Source organism: Aspergillus neoniger, assembly GCF_003184625.1.
Source record: "Aspergillus neoniger CBS 115656 unplaced genomic scaffold BO87scaffold_22, whole genome shotgun sequence".
Taxonomy (NCBI): Eukaryota; Fungi; Ascomycota; class Eurotiomycetes; order Eurotiales; family Aspergillaceae; genus Aspergillus; species Aspergillus neoniger.
In genome coordinates this window covers 252,777-279,377 of record NW_020291150.1, presented here as the reverse complement: position 1 = coordinate 279,377, position 26,601 = coordinate 252,777, and the positions used below count along the sequence as shown (strand labels likewise).

At 49.8% G+C, this 26,601-nt stretch overlaps 10 protein-coding genes across 10 annotated transcripts; 3 read left to right on the top strand and 7 right to left on the bottom strand.

Annotated features, from left to right (window-relative positions):
* Window positions 1-263: 263 nt before the first annotated feature.
* Window positions 264-1,371, bottom strand: BO87DRAFT_439673 (class I SAM-dependent methyltransferase; the record flags this gene model as incomplete). Its single annotated transcript, XM_025627936.1, has 5 exons — window positions 264-540; window positions 620-743; window positions 799-1,049; window positions 1,156-1,263; window positions 1,319-1,371. 5 exons carry the CDS (start codon window positions 1,369-1,371, stop codon window positions 264-266), a joined length of 813 nt encoding a protein of 270 aa, XP_025478301.1.
* Window positions 1,372-2,882: 1,511 nt separating this feature from the next.
* On the top strand, window positions 2,883-4,247 carry BO87DRAFT_398262 (salicylate synthetase; the record flags this gene model as incomplete). The annotated part of the gene is made up of 2 exons (XM_025625360.1): window positions 2,883-3,182; window positions 3,255-4,247. The coding sequence occupies 2 exons, from the start codon at window positions 2,883-2,885 to the stop codon at window positions 4,245-4,247; spliced, it is 1,293 nt and encodes a 430-aa protein (XP_025478300.1).
* Window positions 4,248-4,893: 646 nt separating this feature from the next.
* BO87DRAFT_337734 (putative Golgi traffic protein SFT2) lies at window positions 4,894-6,986 on the bottom strand. Its single transcript, XM_025620568.1, has 4 exons — window positions 6,518-6,986; window positions 6,068-6,188; window positions 5,656-5,806; window positions 4,894-5,310 (listed from the first exon to the last, which is right to left on the bottom strand). Exons 1-4 carry the CDS (start codon window positions 6,744-6,746, stop codon window positions 5,158-5,160), a joined length of 654 nt encoding a protein of 217 aa, XP_025478299.1. The 5' UTR covers window positions 6,747-6,986; the 3' UTR covers window positions 4,894-5,157.
* Window positions 6,987-8,244: 1,258 nt separating this feature from the next.
* On the bottom strand, window positions 8,245-11,067 carry BO87DRAFT_398260 (uncharacterized protein; the record flags this gene model as incomplete). The annotated part of the gene is made up of 15 exons (XM_025625359.1): window positions 8,245-8,382; window positions 8,599-8,624; window positions 8,684-8,765; window positions 8,941-9,071; window positions 9,210-9,258; window positions 9,357-9,404; window positions 9,476-9,498; window positions 9,534-9,578; window positions 9,871-9,931; window positions 10,147-10,191; window positions 10,279-10,433; window positions 10,513-10,537; window positions 10,569-10,659; window positions 10,727-10,823; window positions 10,989-11,067. 15 exons carry the CDS (start codon window positions 11,065-11,067, stop codon window positions 8,245-8,247), a joined length of 1,095 nt encoding a protein of 364 aa, XP_025478298.1.
* Window positions 11,068-12,851: 1,784 nt separating this feature from the next.
* Window positions 12,852-13,811, bottom strand: BO87DRAFT_377891 (uncharacterized protein). Its single transcript, XM_025623667.1, has one exon. It carries the CDS (start codon window positions 13,363-13,365, stop codon window positions 13,042-13,044), a length of 324 nt encoding a protein of 107 aa, XP_025478297.1. The 5' UTR covers window positions 13,366-13,811; the 3' UTR covers window positions 12,852-13,041.
* Window positions 13,812-14,454: 643 nt separating this feature from the next.
* On the top strand, window positions 14,455-16,572 carry BO87DRAFT_98880 (basic helix-loop-helix domain-containing protein). The gene is made up of 3 exons (XM_025629718.1): window positions 14,455-14,555; window positions 14,617-14,816; window positions 14,931-16,572. The coding sequence occupies exon 3, from the start codon at window positions 14,947-14,949 to the stop codon at window positions 16,423-16,425; it is 1,479 nt and encodes a 492-aa protein (XP_025478296.1). The 5' UTR covers window positions 14,455-14,555; window positions 14,617-14,816; window positions 14,931-14,946; the 3' UTR covers window positions 16,426-16,572.
* An 852-nt stretch (window positions 16,573-17,424) lies between these two features.
* Window positions 17,425-18,912, bottom strand: BO87DRAFT_460295 (putative mitochondrial 2-oxodicarboxylate carrier protein; the record flags this gene model as incomplete). The annotated part of the gene is made up of 5 exons (XM_025629006.1): window positions 17,425-18,448; window positions 18,520-18,606; window positions 18,670-18,699; window positions 18,764-18,774; window positions 18,835-18,912. The coding sequence occupies 5 exons, from the start codon at window positions 18,910-18,912 to the stop codon at window positions 17,737-17,739; spliced, it is 918 nt and encodes a 305-aa protein (XP_025478295.1). The 3' UTR covers window positions 17,425-17,736.
* A 279-nt stretch (window positions 18,913-19,191) lies between these two features.
* BO87DRAFT_407886 (putative GPI anchored protein) lies at window positions 19,192-20,810 on the bottom strand. The gene is made up of 3 exons (XM_025626108.1): window positions 20,605-20,810; window positions 19,883-20,553; window positions 19,192-19,818 (listed from the first exon to the last, which is right to left on the bottom strand). The coding sequence occupies exons 2-3, from the start codon at window positions 20,532-20,534 to the stop codon at window positions 19,247-19,249; spliced, it is 1,224 nt and encodes a 407-aa protein (XP_025478294.1). The 5' UTR covers window positions 20,535-20,553; window positions 20,605-20,810; the 3' UTR covers window positions 19,192-19,246.
* Window positions 20,811-21,016: 206 nt separating this feature from the next.
* Window positions 21,017-22,832, top strand: BO87DRAFT_362021 (kinase-like protein). The gene is made up of 5 exons (XM_025621613.1): window positions 21,017-21,543; window positions 21,604-21,935; window positions 21,991-22,331; window positions 22,386-22,545; window positions 22,612-22,832. Exons 1-5 carry the CDS (start codon window positions 21,359-21,361, stop codon window positions 22,770-22,772), a joined length of 1,179 nt encoding a protein of 392 aa, XP_025478293.1. The 5' UTR covers window positions 21,017-21,358; the 3' UTR covers window positions 22,773-22,832.
* Window positions 22,813-25,042, bottom strand: BO87DRAFT_377884 (cytochrome P450). Its single transcript, XM_025623666.1, has 5 exons — window positions 24,762-25,042; window positions 24,471-24,688; window positions 24,224-24,410; window positions 23,132-24,168; window positions 22,813-23,009 (listed from the first exon to the last, which is right to left on the bottom strand). Exons 1-5 carry the CDS (start codon window positions 24,943-24,945, stop codon window positions 22,938-22,940), a joined length of 1,698 nt encoding a protein of 565 aa, XP_025478292.1. The 5' UTR covers window positions 24,946-25,042; the 3' UTR covers window positions 22,813-22,937.
* Between the last annotated feature and the right edge of the window lie 1,559 nt (window positions 25,043-26,601).

Genomic DNA, 26,601 nt, shown 5'->3' with positions numbered 1-26,601 from the left:
AGAAAGACTTCGCTTGTGATCTGCGAAGGTTTTGTTCCACTAAGCCGGACATAAAATATCGAAAGTACCAACGTGATAAAAGCACACAAACACAAACAGTGCTCTTATCAAAGCATCCGCCGTGGTTTTGTAAGCTGACAGGACCTGCAGTCAAGTCAAGCAGCCTTGGTGTATCCTGGACTAATAAATACAGCCAATCATCTAAGCTTCCGAACCACCCTCCCCACAAAGAAAAGAAAAGGAAAAGGAAAAAAAGCAAAGGATTATGCAGTTTTCTGTGCCAATATCTTGACAGGAGACCAGTTATATACCGTTCTCTTACGTTCAGCGCAAAGACTTTGCAGTTCCGCCTCATGCTTGGTCACAAGAGGTACAATCTCTTTCGCGCATGTCAGCTTGGTACCACGCAATATCTCACCGAGAGCAAGAAGATATGTGTCCGTGCATTTCTGGACAAGGAAGTTTTGGAATGATTCTGTCTTGGATTCCAGAACTTCCAGATGTGCTTCTTCCAGATCGCGAGGAAGTCTTGTTGCCCAGCTGCAATATTATCAATGAGCCTCATATATTTTCACACTGAAATTTACTAGGACAGATGAACGATGAGGGTAGGTCTTACCTGTAGTCCAACCCGACCTTCTGAAATAAACTTGGTATCCGTTGTGCAAACTCGAGGGCCTTGCGCCCTTGCACAGATTGATGAATGAGGTCAGCCTCCTCCCACTGGATGTAACCTCCTGGCTCTAGTATGTATAAGCTGAATACAAGGTAATTGTATCCAGTGATGGTAATACTCACTCAGCAACTGTTGTAAATGGGAAATCAGCGGCCCGGTGTTGCCATCTCGTATATTACTCGCCCACATCCGGACATGTACAACATCGTATTGCCCGACAAGTGTGGGAGGAACATCCTTGAAGGCGTCCAACAACGCTAGCTTGATGTTCCGTGGCCACATATGCTTCGGAGGATATTGATCTTCCGAGATATCGAAGCCATGAAGTTGCACGGTAGTTGGCATCGACGGGGCTAGGTCAAAGAGCCAGATCCTGTACTTTGTTAGTGTATATTCAAATGCTGATTTGGGCATGCAACGAAATCCAAACAGAATGGATCCATGCCCTCGAGTCAGAAAAAGACAATGAACTGCATTACCCATTGCCAGTGCCAATTTCCGCTATCTTCATGTCTGGAGTGATTGGAATGTGGGGGTGAAGTGTATATCCAGTATGGAGCTTCCATAGAAGGTGCTGAGCATCCAATCTAGAAATATGAATGAGCAGGAGACTACGATGTCAACACTAGCTCGCATTCTTACCGAACTGAATCCAACAGTCCTCTACCAAGAGGATATAAATCAGAGTCAACCATCGCCGTTGGAGTAAATAGTGTTTCTGGTAATCGATTTCTCTAATTGAGTATTGAACCTGAGCACACCAGAAACTGAAGATGGACGAACTGACCGGTATAAATGTCCACCGACATTCCTTCTATGCAAAGTTGGGATCTTCAACCAGGGAAGCACCGTCACGTGGGCCAACTTTACTCATGCCTTCTTCAAGTTCCATGCCGCGCTTGAAGAAATTGTAACCGCCCAATCATATACCGAGTTCCCTTGCGTGGATTTACGACAACGCCTTAGGGTACCCCTGCTTGAATGATCGACATTGAGTGTGAACTATCTACTCATCATTATCCGACATACCAGAAAAAAGGTTGGTCGGACTGGCGAAGTTTTCCCGTAACTAGCATTGTCCGTCTCTTCCGTGTGTCTCCAACCTGGATAACATCATGCTACGGCTCGATATAGAAGTACTTTTAACGTCGATCACAAGAAGGGTTAATTTATGCCATCAACAATCACCTCGACTACCCGGTGTACCACTCACCACACAGGAACGGATCGAAATCTACCGCTCCTAAGCCCTGGATCTAGGTTACACAGATCTCGAGCACCTTGCTGGCTGCAGTGAAATGGCCGTTACTACGTCTCTATGTCATTGTATATTCTAATGGTCGTACTTCCAGGCCAGTTTCCAACTACATCTAGCTACTTTACGTGTTCGTGATGTTCCGATCATCCTGTCCGATCTCTAGCAAAACTGCCTTTCCGTCAATCATGCCTGTGTCCTCAACATGGAAGTTTGAAGAAAATCATTTGGCCCAATAGAGTAAGTTGACGTCAATCAAGAGCATATTATATTCTTCCTCAGTTAAAGGAACTATGGAACTAGTATCAGCGATATGTCACACAACATTGGAATCCTGCTCGCTAGTGGCCTTTAATATGCGGTCTCGTTATATCTGAGCGGCGATCAGCCCGCAAACTTCCCCTAAAGTATTATTTTGCAGATAAAGGACATGAAGTCATGAGATATTGTGATAGTGGCATACCATTCCCTGTCCGAGTACTAACTAGGAACCAGGCTTCCTCATTTTGAACGAATGGCTCGGGTCTTTCTCTGCAGAAGCCCGATATAGTCGCGGCAAGCCAGGGATATCCTGCATGTTGACTTATCTGTATCTAATACCAAATCATTTATGTGTTCATTGCGCGTTTTCCACCAAGCAATTGGTGGGATAGAGGCCAATCGAACAGATGAACCTAACAACTCTTATCACTCAGCTATCCTTCTTGCCTATCCTGGCCTTAAAGGGGCTTATGAAGACGTATCTGCTTCTGAAACTGTATAATGTTGCGCATTCCTGTGCGGCCTCAAAAACCCTATCCCTGCCTTAGTATAGTGAGCTTGAGACTAACTATCCGACACGAGGAGAATACAAATATCCTCGCTGGTTCGTTGTTGACTTACACAATACAGCCCCACAGTTTTACGATCATTCTCAACAGCTGCAAGCGTGACAACATCAACCGACCCACAATGTCATCCACTCGTATATCAATCACACTCACCTCTCCCTCTAGCGACTTGCACAAACCAGTCATATCTGTCCTCGAAAGACATAGTGGCTCTGAGTACTACGTCTATGAACGCAAAGAATGCTGGCATATTGGTCTTGAATCCCACAGATCACTGATAATCGACTCCAGCGGGGAGAACAAAACAATATCAGTAGCTGGAGAACCAAGCCACCACTTCCCAGTGACGAAGCCACTACCTGATATAGCAAGAGAATTCCTCCATGAGTATTGGGACCACACATCCAAAGTATACGGACACGTTGGGTTCAACTATGCAGCCCATATTCGGGGCCTAAACTACACACCTGGCCAATGGCCCTTACTAGCCTAGATGATACCTCGCATAGAAGTACTCATCGACTCAGACAAAATTACACTCACCGGGGATGACACCAAAGAGGTCCTGGAATTGTGCGCTCTGCTAAAAGAGACATGTCGGTGTCACAACACACCATCCCCCGCTCATGATTTTCAACACGTTGACGTACATGAAAACTCCAGCCAATACAAAACCCTAGTTCAGAAAGCTCTATCACAAATTCAGCAGGACCACTACACCAAGATAATTTTATCTCGACCAGTCAACCTCCAACACCGAGTGAACATGCCCTCAACCTTGCACTGTGGTCGTCAATTCAATACACCCTCTCGCAGCTTCTCCCTCCGCCATGGCGACTACCAAGCCACCGGATTCAGCCCCGAACTCGTCATGTCCCTAGACAAAGGGGTAGTAACCACAGAGCCTCTAGCGGGTACACGCTCCCGCAAAAGCACAGAAGCCGAAATCCAAAGACTCCGACATGAACTAGAAAACGACAGGAAAGAGATAGTCGAGCACGTCATCTCCGTCAAAGAAGCCGTGCAAGAAATCAGCCAGCTCTCCGACAAGCCCGTGGTGGATGACTTCATGTCAGTACGGGTACGAGGCAGCGTGCAACACCTTGGTTCTCGGGTCTGCGGACGTCTATCCCCAGATAAAGATATGTGGAATGCGTTCAATGTTCTTTTTTCATCGATTACTGCGTCGGGTATTCCGAAACAGGCTGCGATTGATGCTATTTCTCGCCTTGAGTCGCAGCCTAGAGAGCTCTACTCGGGTGCTGTTCTGATGATTGAGGATGAAAATACCATGGAAGCTGCACTTGTACTTCGTTCTGTTTTCCAGGATCGTGATCGTCAGTGGATCCAGGCTGGTGCTGGCGTCATTGCAGAATCGGACCCTTCCAGAGAGTTGACTGAGACTTGTGAGAAACTTGCGAGTATTGCGCCTTTTGTTGTGAGGGAGGCGAAGGGATTGGAGAATAGGCTTAATGGGTATCATTGATGGCAGATTTCATATCTTCATTGTAGTGATGCTTGCAAATTGTATGTTAGATTGTCTTACCTACATCCAATAAATCTTTTCCTATTTAATGACCCTCTCATTCCTCTCTTTCCAGTATGAGAGAGAAGTCTAGCCAGAACGCATGCACCATTTCGTCAACCTAATGAACTTGAGTATAACAAGTTTGAGAGCATGATCGAACTACTCCCAACACTGACTCCGATGCATGGAAGTAGAACATCATTTACATATATATATATATATATCATCGAGAGTATACTACAACACAAACCCACATGCCACCTGCTGCAGCTGTAATCAAGTACTAACAATTCATACTATTGAATGGCCCTATGGAAGATTTTATATAACTAAAACAAACCATTGGTCTAGATATAGTAGTAGTAGTAGAATCACAGGGGACTGACTGGAGGATGATCTGAGGAATATACCAATCGCTTTCATGTTCTCTTGCTTAGTAGTAAGAGCAATGAATATATAATACCACCCACGCTTTCAGAGACATCACCTTTACTTGATAAACGCACCAACAAGTCAATATTACACACTCATAGGAGGAGAAATTGCTTATTGTCATTGTAACAAGAGTATTTAGGAACCCAGTTTACGTCCCTGTCTGTCTCTCGTGCGGTCAATATAGACAGCTCAATTTTTATTATACAACCTATATAAAGCTAAACTACTGACTAATGTATTCGCTGTCTGGTATATATTAGAGAAGAAAAAAGGTAAGAGCTGTACAAGCAAGCGTATACCGGCCGTTGAACCCATGTCTATCATGATGACCATGCGATCGAATAAAAAGTATACAAGGTATGCGCGTCCCAGAAGGAGGCGCAAGGTAGAGCAAGATAGTCCGGTCTCCGGTGGTAGCAAGGCTTCAACAGTATCAGCTGGTCATCCACGAAGTGACACGCTGAGCTCCGAATCTTCCCATAAACTGTAGTCCAGTGCTACCCATCGGGAAGTAGCTGACAAGGTACCAGAGCAGGGCAGCCAGCTGAAACACCGACGAGATGAGCGTCAACAGGGTTGAATGAAGCTAGAGGAGAAAAGACGATTAGCAACCGGTATTCCCACTGGTGTTCTTGGTGTGCACGGGCCCGACTGGGGTCTACAGTAGCGCATGCACATCCAACCTGCTACTGTTGCAGGACGATGTGAGAGATCATATTCACGACCGGGGTGGCGGTGCATTATGATGTCATATCGTCGGCTGAAGGCTCCGAGTGTACGCGCACGACCCAGGTATGCAAGATCCTCGAAATTGACAGGTTGGTATGCGATCGCAGAGGCGTATGCTCAGATAGTACAGGCATACACAACATGGTCCGGCAGGGAAGATCCTGGGCAATGTAGCTAGAGCCAAACAAACAGGGGTACTTACTCCGATAGCAAAGTACAAAGTCATGGCGATCGAGCCGAAATAGGCCGCCGTGAAGGGCAGACGTGGTCCCGAGACCAGATGTTTCGCGTAGACCAGGGGTCCCATGAGGACTGCCCATGATAGGAGAAAGAGCAAGGAACCAACCGACCACCTAGTTCAAGAGGTAAAACCGGTTCGATCAGCCACAGATTCACAGGAAGTTCCTTGGCAAACAGTATGGGTGAGGCGTGATGGAGGGTTCAGCACGGACGCTGGAATGTAGTCGGATCGGAGACGCGTGGTGCATAGTCCCCAGCGAGGAGGGCATGACAAGCACTCCACCGCCTCGTGCCCTCTCCCCCCCGGTGGGTGAGCGAAGTAGGGGATGTATTGGGGTCCGATAAAGATCAACGGGGGATCTGTAGCAACTTACAGGATGGCAAATTTGCGGGGTTTCAGTGATAGGACCGGGAATAGGAAAAAGCATAGGAGGAAGCAGACGGCGGCACCAAGGTTGCATGCGATGAAAATGAGCATCCGATCCCATCGACTTACTGTAAAGGGAATGTATGATTAGCATTAGCCAAAACTTAAAAGGGGAGGAGGTAGGGCGGCAAGAAGAAAAATAGAAAATGCGTAGAAGCGCAGAAAAAAGAAAGGAAAAGTAACGGAAAATGGAAAATAGGAAAATTAAACGGTGGATGACAAAGTATAGTCCCATAGGTAAATAGAGAGTAGAGTACATCACTCAGCTTTTCCTAGGGCTTCCGTGGAACCCAGACAGATGCAGGAACTGAGTCTCTGTCACCTGGACTGGGCAGTGCAGCAAATCAAGGAAGAAAGCATCTCTACGGACAATCGGTCATGCGTTCGGAGGACTTACAGGCAAAGAAAGTATCTTCCTCCTCTCGGCGACTTGCGGCGGGTAGGGGAGCTCCTGGAGCTTCATGAGTGGGCAGTTGCAGATAGCCCTCCCCTTGGCCAAATGGATTCCAAGACTGTAACCGTGAGAGGATAGGCGTATTTGACGAGTTATTGCGGGCGGAGAGATCTGGGTCTCGTCGCGACCAACCCAGGGAGTTGACCGAATCGCGGAATGAATTGGTAGCCATGATTGCTATTCGCTTTTGTGCCGGGCCTAGTTACACTCTGGTGGAAGAGGGGCAGGGTGAACGAAATGAAAGCAAGATATTTGCCTTCGGACAATGTTGCTACCGGGGTTGGTGTACACTGCCAGTCGACCACTGGAAGCGCGACACTGCGGTGACAAGGTGAGAAAGGCTCTGCAGGGACTATGCACGACGGAAACCAATATGTGCGTGCAGATGATCTGCAGATATCAATGATGGAGGGGGGGGCTGGCGCTGTAGTCTATTTTTTGTGGGGACTTGTTAATGGTGGTGACTTTTGGAGAGTGGTTGAGGGGATGGGGGGGGGGGGGGGGGGAAAGACGACGGCGAGAGAGTAACCGGCGGTGATAGGATCGAACTAAAGCGGGCCAGATGACTGTTGCGCAACCGGACTAGACTCCCGAGAAGCTTGGGCACGGGACAAACCTAGCGTCCGCTAATAGCAACTTCGGACGTTGGTGGTCCACTGGTGTCTTCTCAGAGTGAAGCTGATAAGCTTGTGATCGCCCTCCTGCCCGATTCGTAAAAGTCGTGTTATCGATAGTAACCTGTCACCAAAGGGGACTGCGCCTCCTGGGGGTAGTCGGCCTATTCTTAGAGGAGGAAATTGCGAGTGCTCCTAGCAGTAGCGCAGACTGAAACAGTATCTCCGAACGGCCGATGTAACAGTTCTAATAACCCAGTGTGTCCCACGAGCTGTAAATCGGGGGTTTAGTCTCCCACCCCGGCGCAAGGAATGCAGAGATCGAACGGCCAATTACCCAGCCGGGAGAGGAGCTGCGCCGACCGGAGAATGAGAGGGAGGGTGGAGGAAGCTGCAAGATGATGACGATGACGATGACGATAAGGGGGTTGAGAGAGCGAGGATGGTAGCTGGCGTAACGCTGGGGCCACCCTAAATTCAAGACAGAGATCGGCTCTACACAGGCTGCAAGATTAGCCAGTCGTCATCTGACTTGGAAGGATAAAAGGAGGAGGAGGAGGAGGTCGAGCAAAAGACGAGAGGGGAAGTCAAAGGAGGGGGGAAGGATATGTGGGTGTGGGTGTGTGTGTGTGGGTGGGCGTTGAGCAGGTGGTCGCGATGAGTGTAGGCAGAACAAGGCACGTAGCCAGAACACCACCACTACCACCACCACCATTACCAGTAAGAGAAATAGAGAGAATACGGTCACATACCAAAGCTCGCAGAAACTGATACTATCTCCGAAACGCAAAAGGATGATTGAGTGTGGTTATCAACAATGGGGGAGCCTCTTTACCCACGGGTGTCGCGATAATTATCGGGGGATGATTGCTTTCCAGCAGCAGCACCGCCCATAATCGCCGTCGCAGTTGGAATGGGAGTTCGTCCCTTTCCTGCAAAGCTGGGGTGGGTTACCCCAACAGCCAATCAGCAAACTCATTCACAGAGACGGTGTCCCGGTGACGGATCTAAACCCAAAACGAGCTGGTGACCCCAGCTGAGCAGTTGCTCAACCAATCACCGCTTGAGATGGCGCCATGGCGGACAGGCTCGATACAATTCATTGGCTGGTTTGAAGACCATGGGAGAGTTCGGCCACACCGCCCATGGGGGGTTAAAACCGTTTGGCGCCTGTTCCGCTGACCAGGTCGCGTCCTTACCATACCGAAACATACTTCCTTCCCTGGACTGCTACTACCAGTACTAGCGCTACTAGTAGATACAGACAGTACTATCAGTAGGTGTCGGTAGCCTACCTACTACTTACTTGCCTTGGTACATTTCGTCGCCTAGGTCAAAACCGTGCCCACCCACTAACTACATGACTAGTCATCTGTAATTGGTGCCTATCTCCAAGAGCAACCAAAAAACCTGTTCAGGATTGTGAAGGTGCGTTGCTCCCTCATGGTTGGCTTCTCAGCTCGTCGAATGAGAAGCCGAGAGACTGTGATTAGACAAGTGGCGCCCTGGAACCCCTTGGGGCTGGCTTCTTTCCTAGTCCAGTCGATCCTGGTTAGAGCAGCCGGGGATGCAGAAGCCTACTTGGACCTCAGTACAATCTCCTCCTATCCATGGTGTGTCTGCATTAGAATGCTTATCACGGCCGATAGCTTCTCAGTTGGGTTGCATCAGGCAACTCCAGGGAGAGACATGTTACGTACATTCGCTGCGTAAAACTGGCTAAAGTCAAAAAACCAGACGCGAATGATTTACCTTTGCGCAGTCCTGTAAATCTCCCATATGCGAGCTCTTGTCTCTTTTAGGCGATAGTAAACTAGCGTCGAGATCAAACGGAACGGTGTTGCCCGCCGGATAATTAACCCCGCCAGAGTCTGGATATTTTCCTGTTGCTACTTTAGAGGAATTCCTCAGCTTGGATTGAAATTCCTGTATCTTTTGCTCCCTCTGTCTCTCTGATATTGAAACTTTAATTCCTGGCCGGGTAGGAAGCTGTTCTGATCCCCATTAGCGTCACAAGTTACTGGATGGATGGACGAAATCTCTCGCCTGCATATTATACGCAGCTAGTAGCTACTGCATTCTAATAGCACCTGCACGTACAAGAGAGTCGGCGGCCAAGCATAGGGGCCGACCAACTCTTGCCATCGCCATGACCAACCATCAGATACATACGTAGTGAGAACTCCCTTGCAGTAACCGTGGATATCGGCCATGCCCTCCGAACCTTGACGGGACGGGACGGGCACGATTTGCGGGAACCAATGCCATTCCTTCATTAGGCTTCCACTTCTGGTGCTGTTCCGGGCTTATCTGTTGATTCCCGCATTCGGCAGAATCGACCGGACTTGTGGTCTGATACCGGTCATCCATTATCATCATTCCACCAGCAGCTGTATGTACGATGGTGTCATCGTTGGGAATGGCGGCGCCAGGTCGCATACCAGATTATTGTCCGCTGGGGGGGGGGGGGGAGGAAGTCTACATAACGATCGGTGCAGGAATTCAGGTCAGTGGGCGTGGTTCATGGTGTAGTAGCTGGTCGGGTCGTGACATACCACCTATCGTGTCTGCGGCACTTCGAACCAGGGTTGACAGGCTAATCTCTGCTGGTGGCTTCTTTCGGGCTATCAGGACTCCCTGATTGATTTGATGCTGCAAGCTGATTGGCAATTTACTTTTGACAGCATTCCAGACGCAGCTCAATTGTTTTCCCACTCGCCGGATCATAAGGCTCCCCACATTCCTGGTGGCTTGTATTTCAAATCATCGAGCATGAAAAGCCAAAAGGCAAATAGTGGAATGAATGGAATTAAATCTTGTCGCGACGCGCGGGTGCGCATAGAGAAGCGCTTTTTCTGAAGACTGCTCGGGATAATGCGAGAAGAATGAAGCCCTTACCCCAAGTGCAGGAAAAAGGAGAAAACAATAGGAAATTAAACCAGCTCCCGCGCTTGGGACGCCGTCGCATTGCACCAACCCCACCCCATAATTCAAAGTAGAAGCCTATCAGATGGCACAAGCTGGCGTACTCTTTCTCGGGAGGCGACAGGATGCACGGTGTCACGGACCGCCTTCTGTGTCAGCCCCAACCTGGAGACGCTCGGACGCCGAGGTGTCTCTTCTGGAAGCCTGACTGCTTCTTCCTGAGGCTCCCAAGGAGGCGGTTCCATGCTCATCTTCGTACTCGAGGTGGACGTGCGCAAATAAGATGAGAAGGAGGGTCTCGATATGCGAAGGAAGCCGACCTTACTAGCCTGACGATACCGTATCCCGGGCAGGTGCCCGGTGTGTGTCTCTCTCCCCAAGATAATGGTGGATGTATACCTCCTAGATACGAGCGGTATGTATGCTTGGAGCTAAACCTAGTGCGATGGATGGACATCGTATTGTGTTCCATGGTAAAGGCAGTGTTTTGTGCCGCTCGTCGGTCCTATTAGCGTGCAGCGATCTTGAACATGACCATCCAGAAGCCTGGGTAGTAAGTAATAGTAGTAGTGATGAACAGAGGTAACCTGGACAGATATCGAATGTGCTGAACAGAAGGAGATCGTTTCCCTCAGTTTCCTTACCACATGGTACGCCACGATCATTCATCCCTTCCCCGATACCCGCCATGAAGCACTCCGGCGGAGAGCCTGGGGAATTAATGATTAAAACTACAATTACCGACAATCTATTTTGAAACACTTAATCCATCCTGAGGAACCCCTCAGTACATCAGCAGTACTAGACTATGATGTCATCGTTCCTTTTTCAAAATTTAAAATGAAAAAGCAAAACCATGATTTTCCAAATCTCACGCTCCATGGTCATTAGTCCGCCCGTCAGGATGAATGATCTGGTATGCTTGGGGCTTGCCCAGCCTGGCATCTGATACATTCCCGAGTGGGTTCCTAAAATCGAGAGTAAGGAAGTATAGCAGGTTGGCTGCTCCTATAGTAGGCGTCGGGGTTGTAAGTCCGACGGCGATAATGATTGCTGTTTTAGCGCCCTTTTTTGGTTTTAATACGATGTAAGTATATGGCGCAACGAGATACTTTGTAAGAAATAGCAACCAACCAGAATCCAACCTGGGATAAGATGAGTGATAATAAACCGGATAACTAACATCTTGCCATGGGGATAGCACCCCTCCCCCTCCCAAAGGCTGACCTGGAGTGAGTCATTCTAGTCTCTCTCTTTTTATTTTTCTTTTAATTATTTTATTTAACCTGGCAAAAAAAGGACAGGTGACAAATATAGTAGTACCTGGATGCTCATGGGATTGAGAGGGGAGGTTAACCTCCCCCATCCGGACGGTGCTACCCTCCTTGATGGATGCTTTTCTGACCGTCTCTCCTACACCTAGTACTTTACCCTACTTACAGTACACCTCCCCTCTCACCCTACTTACAGTACACCTCCCCTCCTGCCCACCAACCACACGCCCCCCTTTCTTCTGCTTGTATTGGTCTCATCCCCCACCATCTTCACATACTTAGCTTCCCACGCCTTAGCTTCATCGCCACCAAGACTTGCCTTTCCCTTCCCTCCTTTTCATTAATTAATAAATTGTATTCATTCTCCTTGTAATTTTGTTTTGCCAGCTATTTTAGTGTTGCTTCCCGTTTCTGATTATTCTTTTTTCCGTATTTAAAAAAATAAATGATATTAATTTAATTCCACACCCTCTACACCAAGCTGAAGAACCGGTTTACGCATGTAATCCCCGTAGATGCTCTGTTAAGCCTCGTCGATTGAGGATCGACGCCCTGCATGACCTTGACCGTGATATATCAAATGAGAGGCTGTGAAGAACGCCGCGAGAGTCTTTTAAAGTCCCCCTCATCCCCTCGTCTCTTCAAGCCTGGGTGTTCTGTTTCTTTTTGATCTTATCTGGAATACTACGACTACTACTACTACTACCACCGATCATACCATCTACCACCTTGAATCTTGGAATCCCGTCGATAGAAGCTGGGACTTCTTCATTTGATGATTGTTGCGTCGCCCGGCTGCGCCGCATTGACTCTCCCGCGAATTGCCTGTTTACGGTCACCGTCGCTCAAGGGTAGTTCCCAGTAACTTGACAGTACAGTCTCTCAGAGTCGCTGAGCACGAACCCCTCACTGTTGCGACATCTCACACCCAACAGGGCACAAGTAAGTAATCACAGCTAAATACCTTGTCGTTTCCTTTGCCCCGGTCCCCTTCCATACTTTTTTCGCATATAAGCCCCTCCTGCCGCTGAGATAAGGCGGCTGGCTTCATAAGCGCTTTCATTGTTACTCCCTTCTCTTGTTTGCTTTTTCATTTCTGCCTGGTCTCTGGACGCCCTGAGCCTCACCTCTGTCTACCTCTGTTATTCTTCCTCTTTCTTTTCATCACTTACCTCCGCGGGGCCATCCCTTCTACTATCACACTGTGCGTCTATGACTGTTGCGCCATCAACTGTACTATTTCTGTCACTGCAACCTGAAGGATATGACTAATATTAATACCTCTTGTGCAGGTCTGTGAAGAAAATCGCTCATACCTGACCCCAGACACATCTAAACCTAGTGAGTTAGTTTCTCTACAATTTCGCATATCGTTCTTGATTTCTCGATTATTTTTGCCCTGCATCATGTTCCTTTGAAGCCTGGTCGCACTGGGGATTGAGGATCCCGCTTGGAGAAGATGCAAGCAAGCCTGAACACACTCTACATCCGATGACGGAGGAAGCAAAGCCAAAAAAAGGAGGGGTATGGGTTACTCCTCATTCCTCCAGGATGTGATATCCGGCAGAGATATTGCCGGGGTTGTCATGCCTTCAACCGAGCTGTGGTCTGGGAAGAGCAACAAGTGACGGTTGCAGCACAGCGCCGTTGGGCTTCAACCCCTGCATGCTCTCTCGGCGGGGGGAGGGTAATACCCACTGATCGCGGGTCGGAGGTCGAACAGTTCGCGGGAAGACAGTGAGCAGGCGCCTATGAGATGCTCCAATTTGCTCCGACATCCCCAAGGGGTTGAGTTACCGCGGGGCAACCTTGGAAGGCTCATTCTTGTCTCACGGACCCCGAGTCGGAGAGCGCTTCCCGGTTGGACTAAAGCGGGGAGGCGGTAATCGGCGAGAAAAGAAAAAGAGGGGAGAGGGGAAGGGGAGAGACATTCTGCATCATCGTCGTGATTATTGTCACACACAGTCACATACGCCATGCCATGTTTATGTCTCGCTTAACAAAAACCCCAGGGCACGCCGAGAGGAAAGGGGAACCACGGGGAGGCCGAGGGGGTGGGATCGCAGCGGGTGGCAGATTTCCGGGGCAAGTCGATGGCATCTCCACACTTTCACACTTTCCACTGCCACGCCCGCATACTGCCACAACTGACCGCTTGCCCCCAGCAGTCCCACCGCCCGGGGAATGCTCAACACGATCGGTTTTGCCTCTCTTTCTCCTCCCTCTTTAGTTGCCCCCCCACGGTGCCTGTTTCACTTTCAGCCCATCAAGTGCATCCATCCATCCACATTCATCTCTCGCCTCCTCCACTCCCTTCCCCTCTTCCCATCCCAGATTCTCCCAGCTTCTGTCGCATATACCCCAGACCCAACTCGCATCATCATCATCATCAAAACAGTAATTCTCAGGAAGCGCGCTTTCCACCCCCCCCCCCCCCCCCACACACTCTCAACCTCTTCCGGTGTGCAAGTACAAGGCTCCATCTCAACTCATCTTGTTCGTTCCCGTGGATCTTCCTCACTCTCAACTGTGACCGGCTCCGACTGCTCTTATCGCTTCCCTTTTCCCTTACCCTTTTTGCCCTTTTCCCCTCCCCCATTGTTCCAGCCCATCGCCTCCGCGGCCCCATCTGGCCGCCTTTTCACGCTCTCACTCTCTCTCTTTCTGTCTCCCCTTTATTTTACCTCGCTTATGGCCACGCAATTCTGTTTCCCTCTTTGACCTCTTTTTCCTACTTTCTATTTTCTTATTTCCCCAGCTGCTACTTTCCCCATTTCCCGGTCGCTTACCACAGACCTCATTGCGCAGTCTGATCTTCCTCTGTGCGGTTCGCAATCAACGAGGCAGCCTATTGGGTTTCGGACTCCGCCCACGATAGTGGCATTTTCGGAGGCGTCCGCTTTCGAATCTTACCTTTCCACCACAAGTTCGCCCACCGCGACCAGTCAAATCCGATCGCGAACTACCCCTCGCATTCGCCTTGAACTCATCCCGGGTTCAGCACCAATCGTATCTTTGCCTCATCCAGGAAGCGTCTACCGCGCAGTTTCTTGCTCGTCAAGTACACATTCCCACTCTTCTGGTTGGTAACTCCGTACCTTCCCTGTTTTGTGGTGGTCTGAGCCACCTCCTGTCTCTCTTCTCCCTGAAATTAGATCGTGGCTCATTGTAGTGTCGCCTTCTCCCTCTATTTGATTGAGCGCTAACGGGCACTTGTCCGATCTGTCAGATTTTCTCCTCGCCACCCTCGCAACTTGCCCGAACTCGTTGATGAGTTTAACTCACCGCTTCTATCACCGGACCTCTTGACTATTTTGCGAAGAGGCTAAACCTTCACACGAGGAGCATTTCTCGCTCCAAATTCAGCTTGGGGTTTACTGTGCTCGAACCCCCTAGTCCCACAAGCATCAGCGAGTTCGATCTTGAACTGTAAGACTCCCCTGGAAGACGCAGTCGGCTTTCTGCCTGAGTGCTTGCTTAAGCTTGCTGTAAACTGGCGGAAGCGAGCGATTTCATCAAGAACAAACCTGACAAACGCAGCAGTGATCAGTATTTCTTCATGATGTCACAGTCGAACTATATGTCCAATCAGTTTGGCAACCCCAACGAGGGGGTTGACCCGTCGGAGCTTAGTATGCAAAACGGTGGATTCATGTCCTACCCATTTACGTCGCAGCAGAACTTCAACTTTGGAAATTCGGGTATCGATACAGATGAGTTGTTGGACCTGGAAATCAACGGACAGAATGGCATGCAGCAGAACTTCCTCCAGGACCAGCATTCGGGTGCCGGAATTTCCATGAGTCATCCGGGGCAGATGTCTCAGATGTACTCCAACACGCCGGATGGAGCTCCCATGAACAGCCCGTTCATGCACAGCTTTAACTATGACCACTTTCGATCCATGAACCAAAACGGCCAGCCCGGCTCTCATCTGCAAAGTGGATCCCAGTTCGAACAGAGCTATCTGGCTTCCAAGGGCCGCCCGAGTTTGCAGGCAGTGGACCGCGCTTCACTTGATGCGCGCAGTCCGATGACTCCGAAGACCCCAGCTCTTGGTGCATTGACCCTGGGAACCCCAGAATCTGGAAGTTTTCCTACGCAGCCCATCCGGACTGGCCTGCAGCATCGCCACCAGAAGACCCTGTCCAACCAATGGGACGGTACGCCAGGTAGTGCCCATTCTTTCGTGGAGTCCCCAATCTCATCCCCCGGCCACCCCCACCACGCGGGAATCTCGGAGATCCTCAAGTCTGGTAAACATGCTTCCTTGCCGGCCAAGGTTGATACGCACATGCCAGGCAGTGCCCAGGACCTAGAATCCCAAGAGGCCAAGCGACGCCGTCGGCGGGCCTCCCATAACCTGGTTGAGCGCCGGCGACGGGACAACATCAACGAGCGCATCCAGGATCTTTCCCACCTCGTTCCCCAACATCGCTTGGAGGATGACAAAGTCCGGAAGCAGCTTGTCAACAACACAGCAATGTCTGCCACTGGAGCCACCCCCAATGCCGCAACATCTTTGCTGGCTGGAGGCAATGGCCGCCGGGCCACTGCGGGTAACATTACGATGGGTCTGCCGATCGAGGAGAAGGAGAAGGGCCCGAACAAGGGCGACATTCTGAACGGTGCTGTAGGCTGGATGCGTGACCTAATGTGGGCCCTACATGTTAAGCTCCAGCAGGAATCGGAGCTGGCTGAAATCATCAGCAACTTGGGTGGAACTTGGCCATTCGAGCAGACCGAAGAAGAGAAGCGGATGAGAACGGAGATTCTCGATGCTTTGGAGAAGAACGACCCTAGTTCGTTCACTTATAGCAGGGCACCCGGAAGCGGGCTGCGAGTACCGAAACATACGAACATGGCAGGGGACTCTGTGGCTGGCAATGGGGCTTTGAGCCCCCAGAGCCTGAGCCCCCCGTTCAACGGCAACGGCGGTAGCAACGGAGGCTCCGGGCAGGCTCAGTACTGGAGCAGCTCGGGTCATGCGGGCATGAGCTTCAAGGAGGAAGACGAGTATGCGATGGAGATGAACTAGATACATTTCCGCTAACTATCGCTCGAGCTCTCATTTCTTCAAACAAACGCATGTCATGAGCTATTGCATACAAGGGCGTCAAACGGACGGGTAGTTGACCGGCGTACACGGAAGCCTTATCATGCCATCGAGGCTAAAGGGCCAGTTGAACTTTCTTTTCGTCGGTTGTTTGATACTTCTCGCGTGTGGTTCTCGCTATACTTGCCTGGGATTGGCTGTCTCGGATTCTTATTGTCTTTATCTTTATTTATTGTTTAATTTCTGGTGGGACTTTACTTGTTGAGTTGAGTGTCTATGTGCTTGTCTTGTGAATTTCCAGCTAGCTATCTTGGGTTGCACGTTTCTTGTTGTTCTTTTGCGCATAATGGTGAGCAAGGTCGGAACACGACATGTCTTGCGTCATTTGGCTTCTTTCCCTTTTACATCGATACCCTTTTCCCATTGTCCCGGTTTCACAGTTTTCGACTTTCCTACTTCATCCTTAATATCCTTTTTGGCTATTTTGACCCCATTTCGGATGTCATTTACGGCTGCTATCTATTTTTGATTTAAATTACATAGCATGATTCATTGATACAATGGTGCATTCGGTGCATGCAACTTTACTCTCTACTCAATGCTCATTTTCATATGATTTACAATGGAAGTTACTACAATCATTGGCCCTGCCACAGGCAATAGAAGCCTAATCATCAGCAGTAGATGGATCACCACGTGTCCTGCACGCTATCGAACAGGCACATGGAGTGTTCTAGACCCCATTCCCTAAGAGTCTAATCAGCAAATGATAGTAGCCCAAGGGTATCTGATGTCTATCGTAGCGCCCGCCATCATGCAGTTCCCCGGGGACGATGATTGCCCGACTACTGTAGGTACCAATCCTGGTCTCACCAGGATGGACCCATTCCATGGGTCCACACATACATACATTAGACAGACATATCACATGCATTTCTTTCTTTTCCTCGTTCCTCATTGCTTATTCTCACCGAGTGCATACAGCTAGCCACTGTTGCATGGTACCTACATACATACTACATGAATAGTATGGATCTAGTAACATTCAATCAATATATGCCAGTATCTACAATACCATCTCAAAAGCAAATATTGCAAAGGAAAGGGGAAAGGAAAAAAGGGGGAATACTTTCAAATTCAACATGAAATGAACAACAACAAACAGACTCTTCATACCTTCACTCTCTCTTTTTCTCTGTCCCGTCTATTTCTATTCCTATCCCCTATCTCTAGTAAAGTAGAAATATAGAAACTAAACAAGAAAGAATTCATTCCAAAAAAGGGAAGAGGATCTTACTCGCCCCTCATATTCCTAAAGAAGTCCATGACTCCCGTAAACACAACAAGAAGGATACCACCACCAGGACCCAATCTCAGCACCTTGGGCAAGAATCCCTTATACAAAGCAGCGAACCCTTCCTCCTTCATGACGGTTCCAACGGCAGGCCAAGCCCAGTTGTACTTGGGCACTTGGCCGGGAACCTTCGAGGTGTTTTGAATACGGGACTTGACGACGTCCATGGGCGTGTTGAGAATCGTACCGGCCGTACCACCGATCGTACCCGCGATCAAGTCATTGCGTGTCTGCTGGCTCTTGTTGCCCGGCTCGGCGGCAGGGAGCTGCGCGCGCACCTGGAAGATACAGCCGAAGTAACCCGAGTTCCAGAGAATGTGGCGCCACAGGGTGGATTCCAGACCGTTGTACATGGCGAGGGGTCCCTCCGCGGCAACGATCTTCTTCACGACGTCCAGCATGCCGTTGTATTTGCCGGCCGAGGCGCGGTCCTGCAGACGGATCTTGACCAGCTCGAAGGGCACGACGACGAACGACTCGGTCGCTCCCGCCGTCGCTCCGGTCAGGATCGCCAGTGACTGTGTTTGCTTCTCGGCGCCGAACAGGTTGCGGTAGAAGGCGCCCCAGCTGTCGTTGGCGGCGAATTTGGTCGCACGCTTAGGCGCTTCCATCAGGATGGGGGCGGAGATACCGCGGTACAGGCGGGAGAAGCTGTTATGAGGGGAGGTGGGTTAGTTTGGATGTGAGGGGGTGGTTGGGGGGGAGGGAGTTAGTTGGCGTACCCCTCGTTCTTGACGATCTTGCGCAGGCAGTCGAACATGCCATTGTAGTATTCCTCACCGGCGACCGCGGTACCCTTCTGGAGTTGACTGAGGGTGGGATAGGTTAGTGGGTGATTGCAATTGGGGAGAGATAAGAGAAGCAGAGCTTACACTCGAGTCTTGACCACGTCCAAGGGGTACCTGGGGGGGAAGGGATTAGTATTGGCTGATTGGATTGTGTCGATTGAGGGTGGGAAATGCGCACATAACCAGAATCTATGGCAGAGTTAGTCGCATGCTCCGGTGAAGTGGCAGCGGGATCACACCATAACGTACCTCGGACACACCGGCGACGGCACCGGCAATGAATTGGTAGCCGAAGGGCAAGGGCTTCTGGGTGTCGTTGTTCGACATGGTGATGAATTGGCCAAAAGTAGGCGTGCAGACGAAACAACAGACGGGGGAAGACGAGTCGGGAGAGGGGAAGAAAAGAAGAAGAAAGAGGGAAGAAGTGATGGAGAATGAGATTATCGAGGGAGGAGGCCGCAGTCGGAGAGGGTCGGGGACTCACCGGGACGTCGCCCGATCGGGTAAAATGCCGCCCCACGTGCCGCCCCACGGGGCTTTTTGACGCTTACTTATACCTGCCACCGCATTCATCGCTTCGTTAGTTATCACATTGTCATTGTCATTGTCATTATCATTTCGCTATGCATGCTCTCATGATCTACGTATCGAATCATTTTTATCATAACGCCAGGGCCACCATCATACCCATGCCCATCACCCCCCACTGCTGCCGCAATTGATCACTCCCGCTAGTGGCCTGCTCTTTGGCCACGGTCTCCGTCGCCGTTGACACTGCCGTACAGCTGGTCCCGCAATGGTATCCCGACGGACAACAACCTCCCCCGACGGATTGGGCGCAGCTGAACCAGCCAGTTGCGCATCGCCCGGGCGTGCTTGTTGTTGTCGTGGATGCCGTCGTCGTGGCCACAGGGACTACAATTGTTACTCCGTCGCTAGTGAAGGTCGTCGAGGGCGTTGCCGGGCAGGATGTTGTGTCGCAATCGCGGCCGGTTCGGCAGCATCCTCCATTGTAGACGGCAGAGCAGGCGTAGAACCCGGTTGGACAGACTGATGCCGTACTGGTCGTCGTGGTCGTCTTGGAGTTCGTGGAGGTAGATACAGTGGTAGGTCGAGAAGGAGGCACCAGATCACCCGTGGTTTGCGTCGCAATGGTTTTAGGGATGGTGTGTGTGGATGTCGATAGCATGACGGTTGAGCTTACCGTGATCGTGATTGTGAAGACGCGCATACCTGAGCTGTTAGCCTCAGTAGCGATATAGAGTAGGGGGATTTTCAGTTGATGCAGGTTACTTACATCCCCCGGTGACACATTCGTACCCTGGGATACAGCATCCACCACCCAGAGACGACGAACAGCTAGAGTATCCGTCCTGGCACGATCCAATTGTCCCCGAGCACGTCTCTCCCTTCGGACAACAGCCTACGTCACCAGATCCTGTGTCGTTGACCAGAACGCACGTGTCGCTTGTACTGCAGCAGCTTTCGGGCCGATCTATCGACGAGCATCCGTAGGTGCCGGAAGGACATTTGAATTCTCGCCGAAGAAGCGGTGAGAAATGTTCACTCCACCCGCGCCGTTCGACCTCAAGGTCGCTCGGGTAGGAAGGTCGAAAGGGATATGAGCGAGGTTGAAAGTCGACCTTCTCGGTTGTGTCGAGATTGTAAGGTTGTACTTGCGACAAAGAATCGTTGGTGTTTGATGTGTTGCCTGCTGTATAGGCTTCGTCAAAGAGCCAGTAGTCGAGGAAGAATTTCTCGCCTTCATCGTCGGTCATCTTATGAACTCCGCGAACAGGCTTCTGAGATAGGTATGACTCGATAAAAGCATTGTGCTGGACGATCGAATCCGTATCCTGGGAGTCGTTGGGAATAGATACATTGCTTGCGAAGGCTTCTCCTGCGATTGATGGGCCGAGGATGCAGGCCAGCAAAGGTATTGACAACATGAGATCGTAGTTACTAGGACTGAGTCATAGTCAGCGCACGAAACATTTCCAGGAATGAAGTCGCACAAACATAAGTAGTATATATTATCGTCTCCCGAAAGGACGTTATCGGAAGAGCTCCGTGATAAGTCGACCGAGAAGGTGACAAAATATAAACGACCGGGATCAACTGCAGATTATACCGGCACTAAATACACGAAGCACTAAGCATGAAACTAACAGTCGGGGGGCAACCGACTCTCTCCTCTCCGCCCAAAGACAGTGTGGCTGGGAAAGAGTGGGAACAACAATCAAGAAGGCGACGGGGGGGCCTCCACCGGTCCTGATTGGGAAATAATGCCAATAAGGTGAAAATAAATGGGTACCTGATTGTGCCGGCAGTATTTCACATTCACCGCTTTTCATCATGGCGGTGGGCCCCCCCGTTCCATGGGAATCAAGAAAGTGGAGAGAGAGTCTCAGCTCTATTCCATCTTGACAGCTGCCCGTCCACGGATCAGCTTATCATTGGATGATAGAGAAATGTTGACTGTTGGAAATTGGAGAATGCAACTGTTGGCCGAACTAACTATAGAAAGGAGTGAGGAGGGCTGAGAAGGTGCGCGGGTAATGGCAAGCAATATAGATCCAACATAACCCATGTTACTCCCTGCACAGCGCCATCTACTGGCGTCCCGATTAGTGGGAGGGCGCTTGCTGCTCACAATGGCAGGGATTGCTACCCCCCATCTCATCCCAGCAATGGTTCTTTTAACGCGGCCTGTCCCCCTCGACTTTTTTCTCTCATTTCATCTTCTCTCTCATCACCTCTCTCATTCTCAATCATGGAAGATTCATCGTTTGAATACCCCAGCGACATTCTCTACACCCAGGAGCCTCTCTCGGGATACAAGTTTGGCGGATATCATCCCGTCCGTATCGGTGATACTTTCAAAGATAACCGCTACACTATACATCACAAACTCACGTGGGGAGGTTTCTCCACCGTCTGGCTTGCCCATGACAATTTGTGCGTCACAAATACCCTTCTGTCCCATTCCACATGAATAAACACTAATAACTTCAAAAGGCGACACCGATGGGTCTCCTTGAAGATCAAAACCGCGGACACATCGTACAGTTCTCAAGAACTCCAAAACCTCCAGCAGCTGGAGAAGATTGCCGCTCCGGACGATCTCTCGTCCAAGTACATTCTCCACCTGCTGGACGCTTTCATCCAGCCTGGCCCCAACGGCATCCATCAATGCCTGGTGTTTGAGCTGATCGGTCCTACCATCGATCGCATCATCACTGACTACCGCGAGCTCTCGGATTCCCTTGATCCACAGACCATTCTCCGCTTGTCGAGGCAGCTCCTCAAAGCTATCGAATTGGTCCATAATGCGGGGGTGGGGCAGATTGGTAAGCTCCTACTTTTATTCAAGCCTTGAGTGTCCTCTTAACCAAGTCAAACCAGACATCAGCGGCAGAAATATCGTCTTCAGCGGTAGGAATCTGTCCTATGCATCGGAGAAGATTATCTTTGCGGTCTTTGGCTCGCCCGAGCATGAGCCAGTGACTCACCTCGATGGCACTCCGCTGCACAAAGGCTTCCCAGCGGCTCTGTTTGGACCGGTGAGTTGGGAGGACTGGCTAGAGGAGTTTGCCGAGGAGCTTCGCATCTTCGACCTCGGAGAGGGCTTTGCACAGGAAGAGAAGTCGAGGATACTCGCGCAACCGGGTCCTTCGCGGGCCCCGGAGTTGATTTTCACGGGAAGGTCTGACTACAGGACTGACTTGTGGCATACGGGCTGCATGGTATGTGGATTGTCACGATAAATCCTCGAAGAAGTGATATTGACAAGATTGCAGCTGTTCTTCTTCGTGTTCGGGACATACCCCTTTGACTCGGACGTAGAAGATATGGTAGTGGTCGAGCAGATGATTGACCTTCTGGGGGAGTTACCCCAGGAATGGCAACCTATCTGGGACCGCATGCGAGCGGAAGCCGGAGACATGATGGATTTCCAAGGTGAGATATAATAACCACTGCTTATTAATGCACCTCCTCATCAGCATGCTGATCTCCAAATACTAGGTGACGAGGTTTTCACTCTGGAGGACCGCTTCGATAAGGAAGTGGCCGAGCCAGAGCTTGCTCCTCTTATCCCGATTATCCGCGCATTGCTGGAGTTTCGGCCTTCGGAGCGCATTACAGCTCCGCAAGCCCTTGGTCTCTTGGGAACCCAGGGACAGTGAACGAAGTCATGAATTTGAGCTAGCTAGTCAATTTAGCATTTGCTGCAGAGAAGAGAATATATATACGTTTTTGTAGTTTATACAATGATTGGTAGTAAGAAAACATGACCAAGAAGAGTATTGCCAGTAGCACCCATCTGCAGTATCAACCCATCCTTCTAAGAATTAGGTGGCTCTCTCAGCAAGATGAACTTTCACCACCGTCCCATCAATAGGCTTCGCGGTGACCTGCATAGTCTGGAAAACCAAAAAGTAAGCCACCCTTCTATCAACTTGGGAAATGAAAAAACGAACGAAAAAAAAAAAAAAAAAAAAAAAAAAAAAAAAAAAAAAAAAAAAAAAAAAAAAAAAAAACTTACATTAAACAATTCCGTCTCCACCTCATACTGCCCCTTAGCAGCATCCAAGATAGGCGCTCCAGTCGCATCCCGCGCAAGTGCGCCCACCCCCACCTTCTCGAAATCGAAGCGCCGAACCGTACACGCCAGGATTACCCGGGCCTCCAGGTTGGCTAGCTCTTGACCAATACAGTTGCGCGGGCCGCGCTCGAACGGTCTCCACGCGCTGGCGGGAACATGGGCGCTTGCGACCGAACCATCCCCATCCCCCTGATTCTCCGCGCTATCCGGCATCAGTCCTAGACCGGTATCTGTATTTCCCAGCCATCGCTCGGGGATGAATTCATCTTTTGTCAATCCGTACACTTTCTCCTCACGATGGACGAGTGTCGCGTTGAGATAGATGACCACTCCGTCTAGGCATAGCGTCTTACCGTCTGGTAATTGCACGTTGAACCCAGAACCTGGGGGCATGTATCTCGCTGATCCGGATGGAGGGTACAGTCGCAGAGTTTCCTTGATCACAGCAGAGGTATAGGACATCCGCTTTAGCAGGTCATCTCCGCCTGGGGCAAGGAGCTTCTCTTGCACGGCTGCGGGGGACGGGTCTGGGCCGAAGAGGTCGTCTAGTTCGCAGCGAACTTTATCCAGCACGCGTGGGGTGCGACTGAGGATATAGAAGGTCCACTGCAATACGACACTGGTGGTATCGTGACCGGCGAAAAGGAAGCTTTTGAGCTGGTCGCATGTCTCCTGGATGACTTGGGTATTCAGTTGGTCGATGTCCTGTAAACTCAGGGAGAGGACACTCCGGGAGCGCTTCTCCGTCGACTTGGACTTGAGCTCAGCAAACTTCATTTCGATGTGTTCAGCTATCAGGTGATCGATGCGTCGGGACAGAGTACGACGGCGCCAGTTTAGGCGGGGGTCCAGCCAGTCCCATTGCACGCTGCTGCCTCTACGGTATGTGGTCGTTAGCTCACGGTAGAGACGAACGAGTTCATCCTGTTTGCTGCGGTCGAGCTGGGCATGGAAGTCTTTGTCCATGGTTACTGCGCCTGGGGACTAGTTAGAACAAGAAGCGTGCCATTCGATAATAGATGTGTGGCCTACCAATGATATCAAAGGTAAGGCTGACGCATCGCTCGTCGAGGGAGAATTCTTCTCCACTACGAGCGTACCCGTCAAGAATATCAGTGAACTGAATCGCCTTGTCCAAGATACATGGCAGCAAGGTAACGAGGTGCTGAGGCGCAAATCCTGGGTTGAACCGCTTGCGTAGACCCTTCCAGTGCTCTCCCTAGTGACATAGGTTATCTCAACAATTGTATACAAATCATGAATACGGCTGAAGGCCTACCTGCTGCGTGATGATGGAATACGGTCCCAACAAAGGCTCCAGCGCGCCCATAGTGGGCGACTTCTTCATACTATACGGAAAGCTTTTGGAGCTCCGGGCAATTTGTTCTGCGACCTCGTGGCTCCCGACCACACACAGCCGAAACTGTACAGGGCGGAGATCATAGAGAATGAGAGGAGGATTCCCCAGATGTTCCTGGATTTCTTGAAACACGATGTCTGGTTGACAGTGATATCGTCAACTATACCCATCCTATTCATGAGGACGACGAGGGTTTTGATTCTTTCATACCGATGTGCCTTTTCTCCTCACCTCGGGCAATAAACTCGTGGAGCGCTTTCATGTGGCCCCAGATGAGGGAGGGAGGGAGTTGCGGCCAGTCGGCATACTTCTGGAAGCGGGAGTAGCGGATCCGTTTGATGAAGTAAGAAACCACTAGAGGCAGAAGGATTAGGAGGATAGTTTGGACGAACATGATGGTTGTTTCATGCTAGTCCAGTGACGGGAGTATTTTCAGGCTGTCTAGATCGACATGAGGTGAAATGAGAGTGAGATGGGGAAATGAGTTCGGGAACGGGAAATTTTCTTGCTTCTGTAAGAAGTTCCACTTGCCCATGGGGTTTGTCCCGTGCCCGAATTTAGTGGTGGATGAACAACAATTCCGATAAGCTTATCGCTTCTAACTAGTTCCTACTAGTGTTCCACCATTACTACATTGGATTACAACCTGGCTAAATACAAAGCATTTTATTGGGCTTACGTGAGTAACCTCGATATATCGGGTTGACATTCATTGGCACCCGCGGTGGCACCAAATAGTATTATTCGAGGTTCGCATGATTCCGCTCAAGTTGCATCGGGATTTGAATCTTGCATGAGGCCGCTGCAAGCGCCCGCCACGTGGTCGTCTTCAATTGACTGGGAATAAGAGCAACATCGGTAAGATTCAATCGGCATAATCTGGCATATTATCATAATGGGCAGGAAAAGGTTCATGCAAGTAAATGGACTGAAAGATATGGGAGTGTAACTACTCAGATACAACCTCATCTCACATTCCGGCCCAAGACCTGAAATATGTAATTACTTGGCTCTGGGCCTCCTAGGCAGATATCTCATTCATAATCTACATTGTCATCATGACAGAATATCGACATTATAAAGTGACAACCTGATGGCTCTATTGAAAGAGGTGGAGTTGGGTTGTGGCATACGACGATAGTGATTGTATAGTAGTATCATATAGTCCACAATACGGTCCTTAGTAGCCAAACTATAGGATATCGAAGGACTCCCAAAGGGCAACTCCAAGCAGAAACTAGGGTACTCTTCAGACAAGTTCCTTGATAAGACGTGTTAGTGCTATACAAAGAGATGGGCCAGTTACGCACCAACATCCACCCAGAAACATGGGAACAGACATACCTAGTATTATGGAATACTATTTGGTAAAACAAAATATAGAAGAACTTTCGATCAAAAAGCAACAGTAAACCCGCCGGTATTTGAACCGAAGGCTTCGAGAAACAAAAACTTGTGGGAAACTTTATTCATGGGTTATTGTATCGTGTTCCCAATTGAGCCAACCTGACCCGAAGGTTAGCCGTATTTCTTGTATTTAGAATGTATAATGCCTCTAGTCTTTATATTACCCCCAACAGTACCATCGACGTTACTATGGAATCATTATCGAGCAATGATTTGCAATGTATCATCATGTCTCATGCTGACCATGACACAAGGTAAAACACAACTGTTGGTCTCAAAACAACAGAGACCATACCAGTGCTTCTTGCCGACGTACCCCTCCACCATTACCCCCAGCCCTTGAAGCAACACTTTGCAGCCATGAGGATTCACCATGGATTTTGACTGATAATCAGGCAAGATTTCATCTTCGATATTATCTATTCAGACCAGAATGAACCCCGGTAAGGTCAAGTGCGGATTGCAGCAGAGCAGCACTTCAGCAGAATGCTATCAACTTCATCAGAACATACTATGTCTGCAGACAGACGATGTGTATTTGCCGGACCTTCATTGCGTATAAGTGGGAAAGCGAAACCTTCTAGATATGTCCCCACATTGAATATTGCACAAGGATCGCCTACCATCACAGATGTTCCACCGT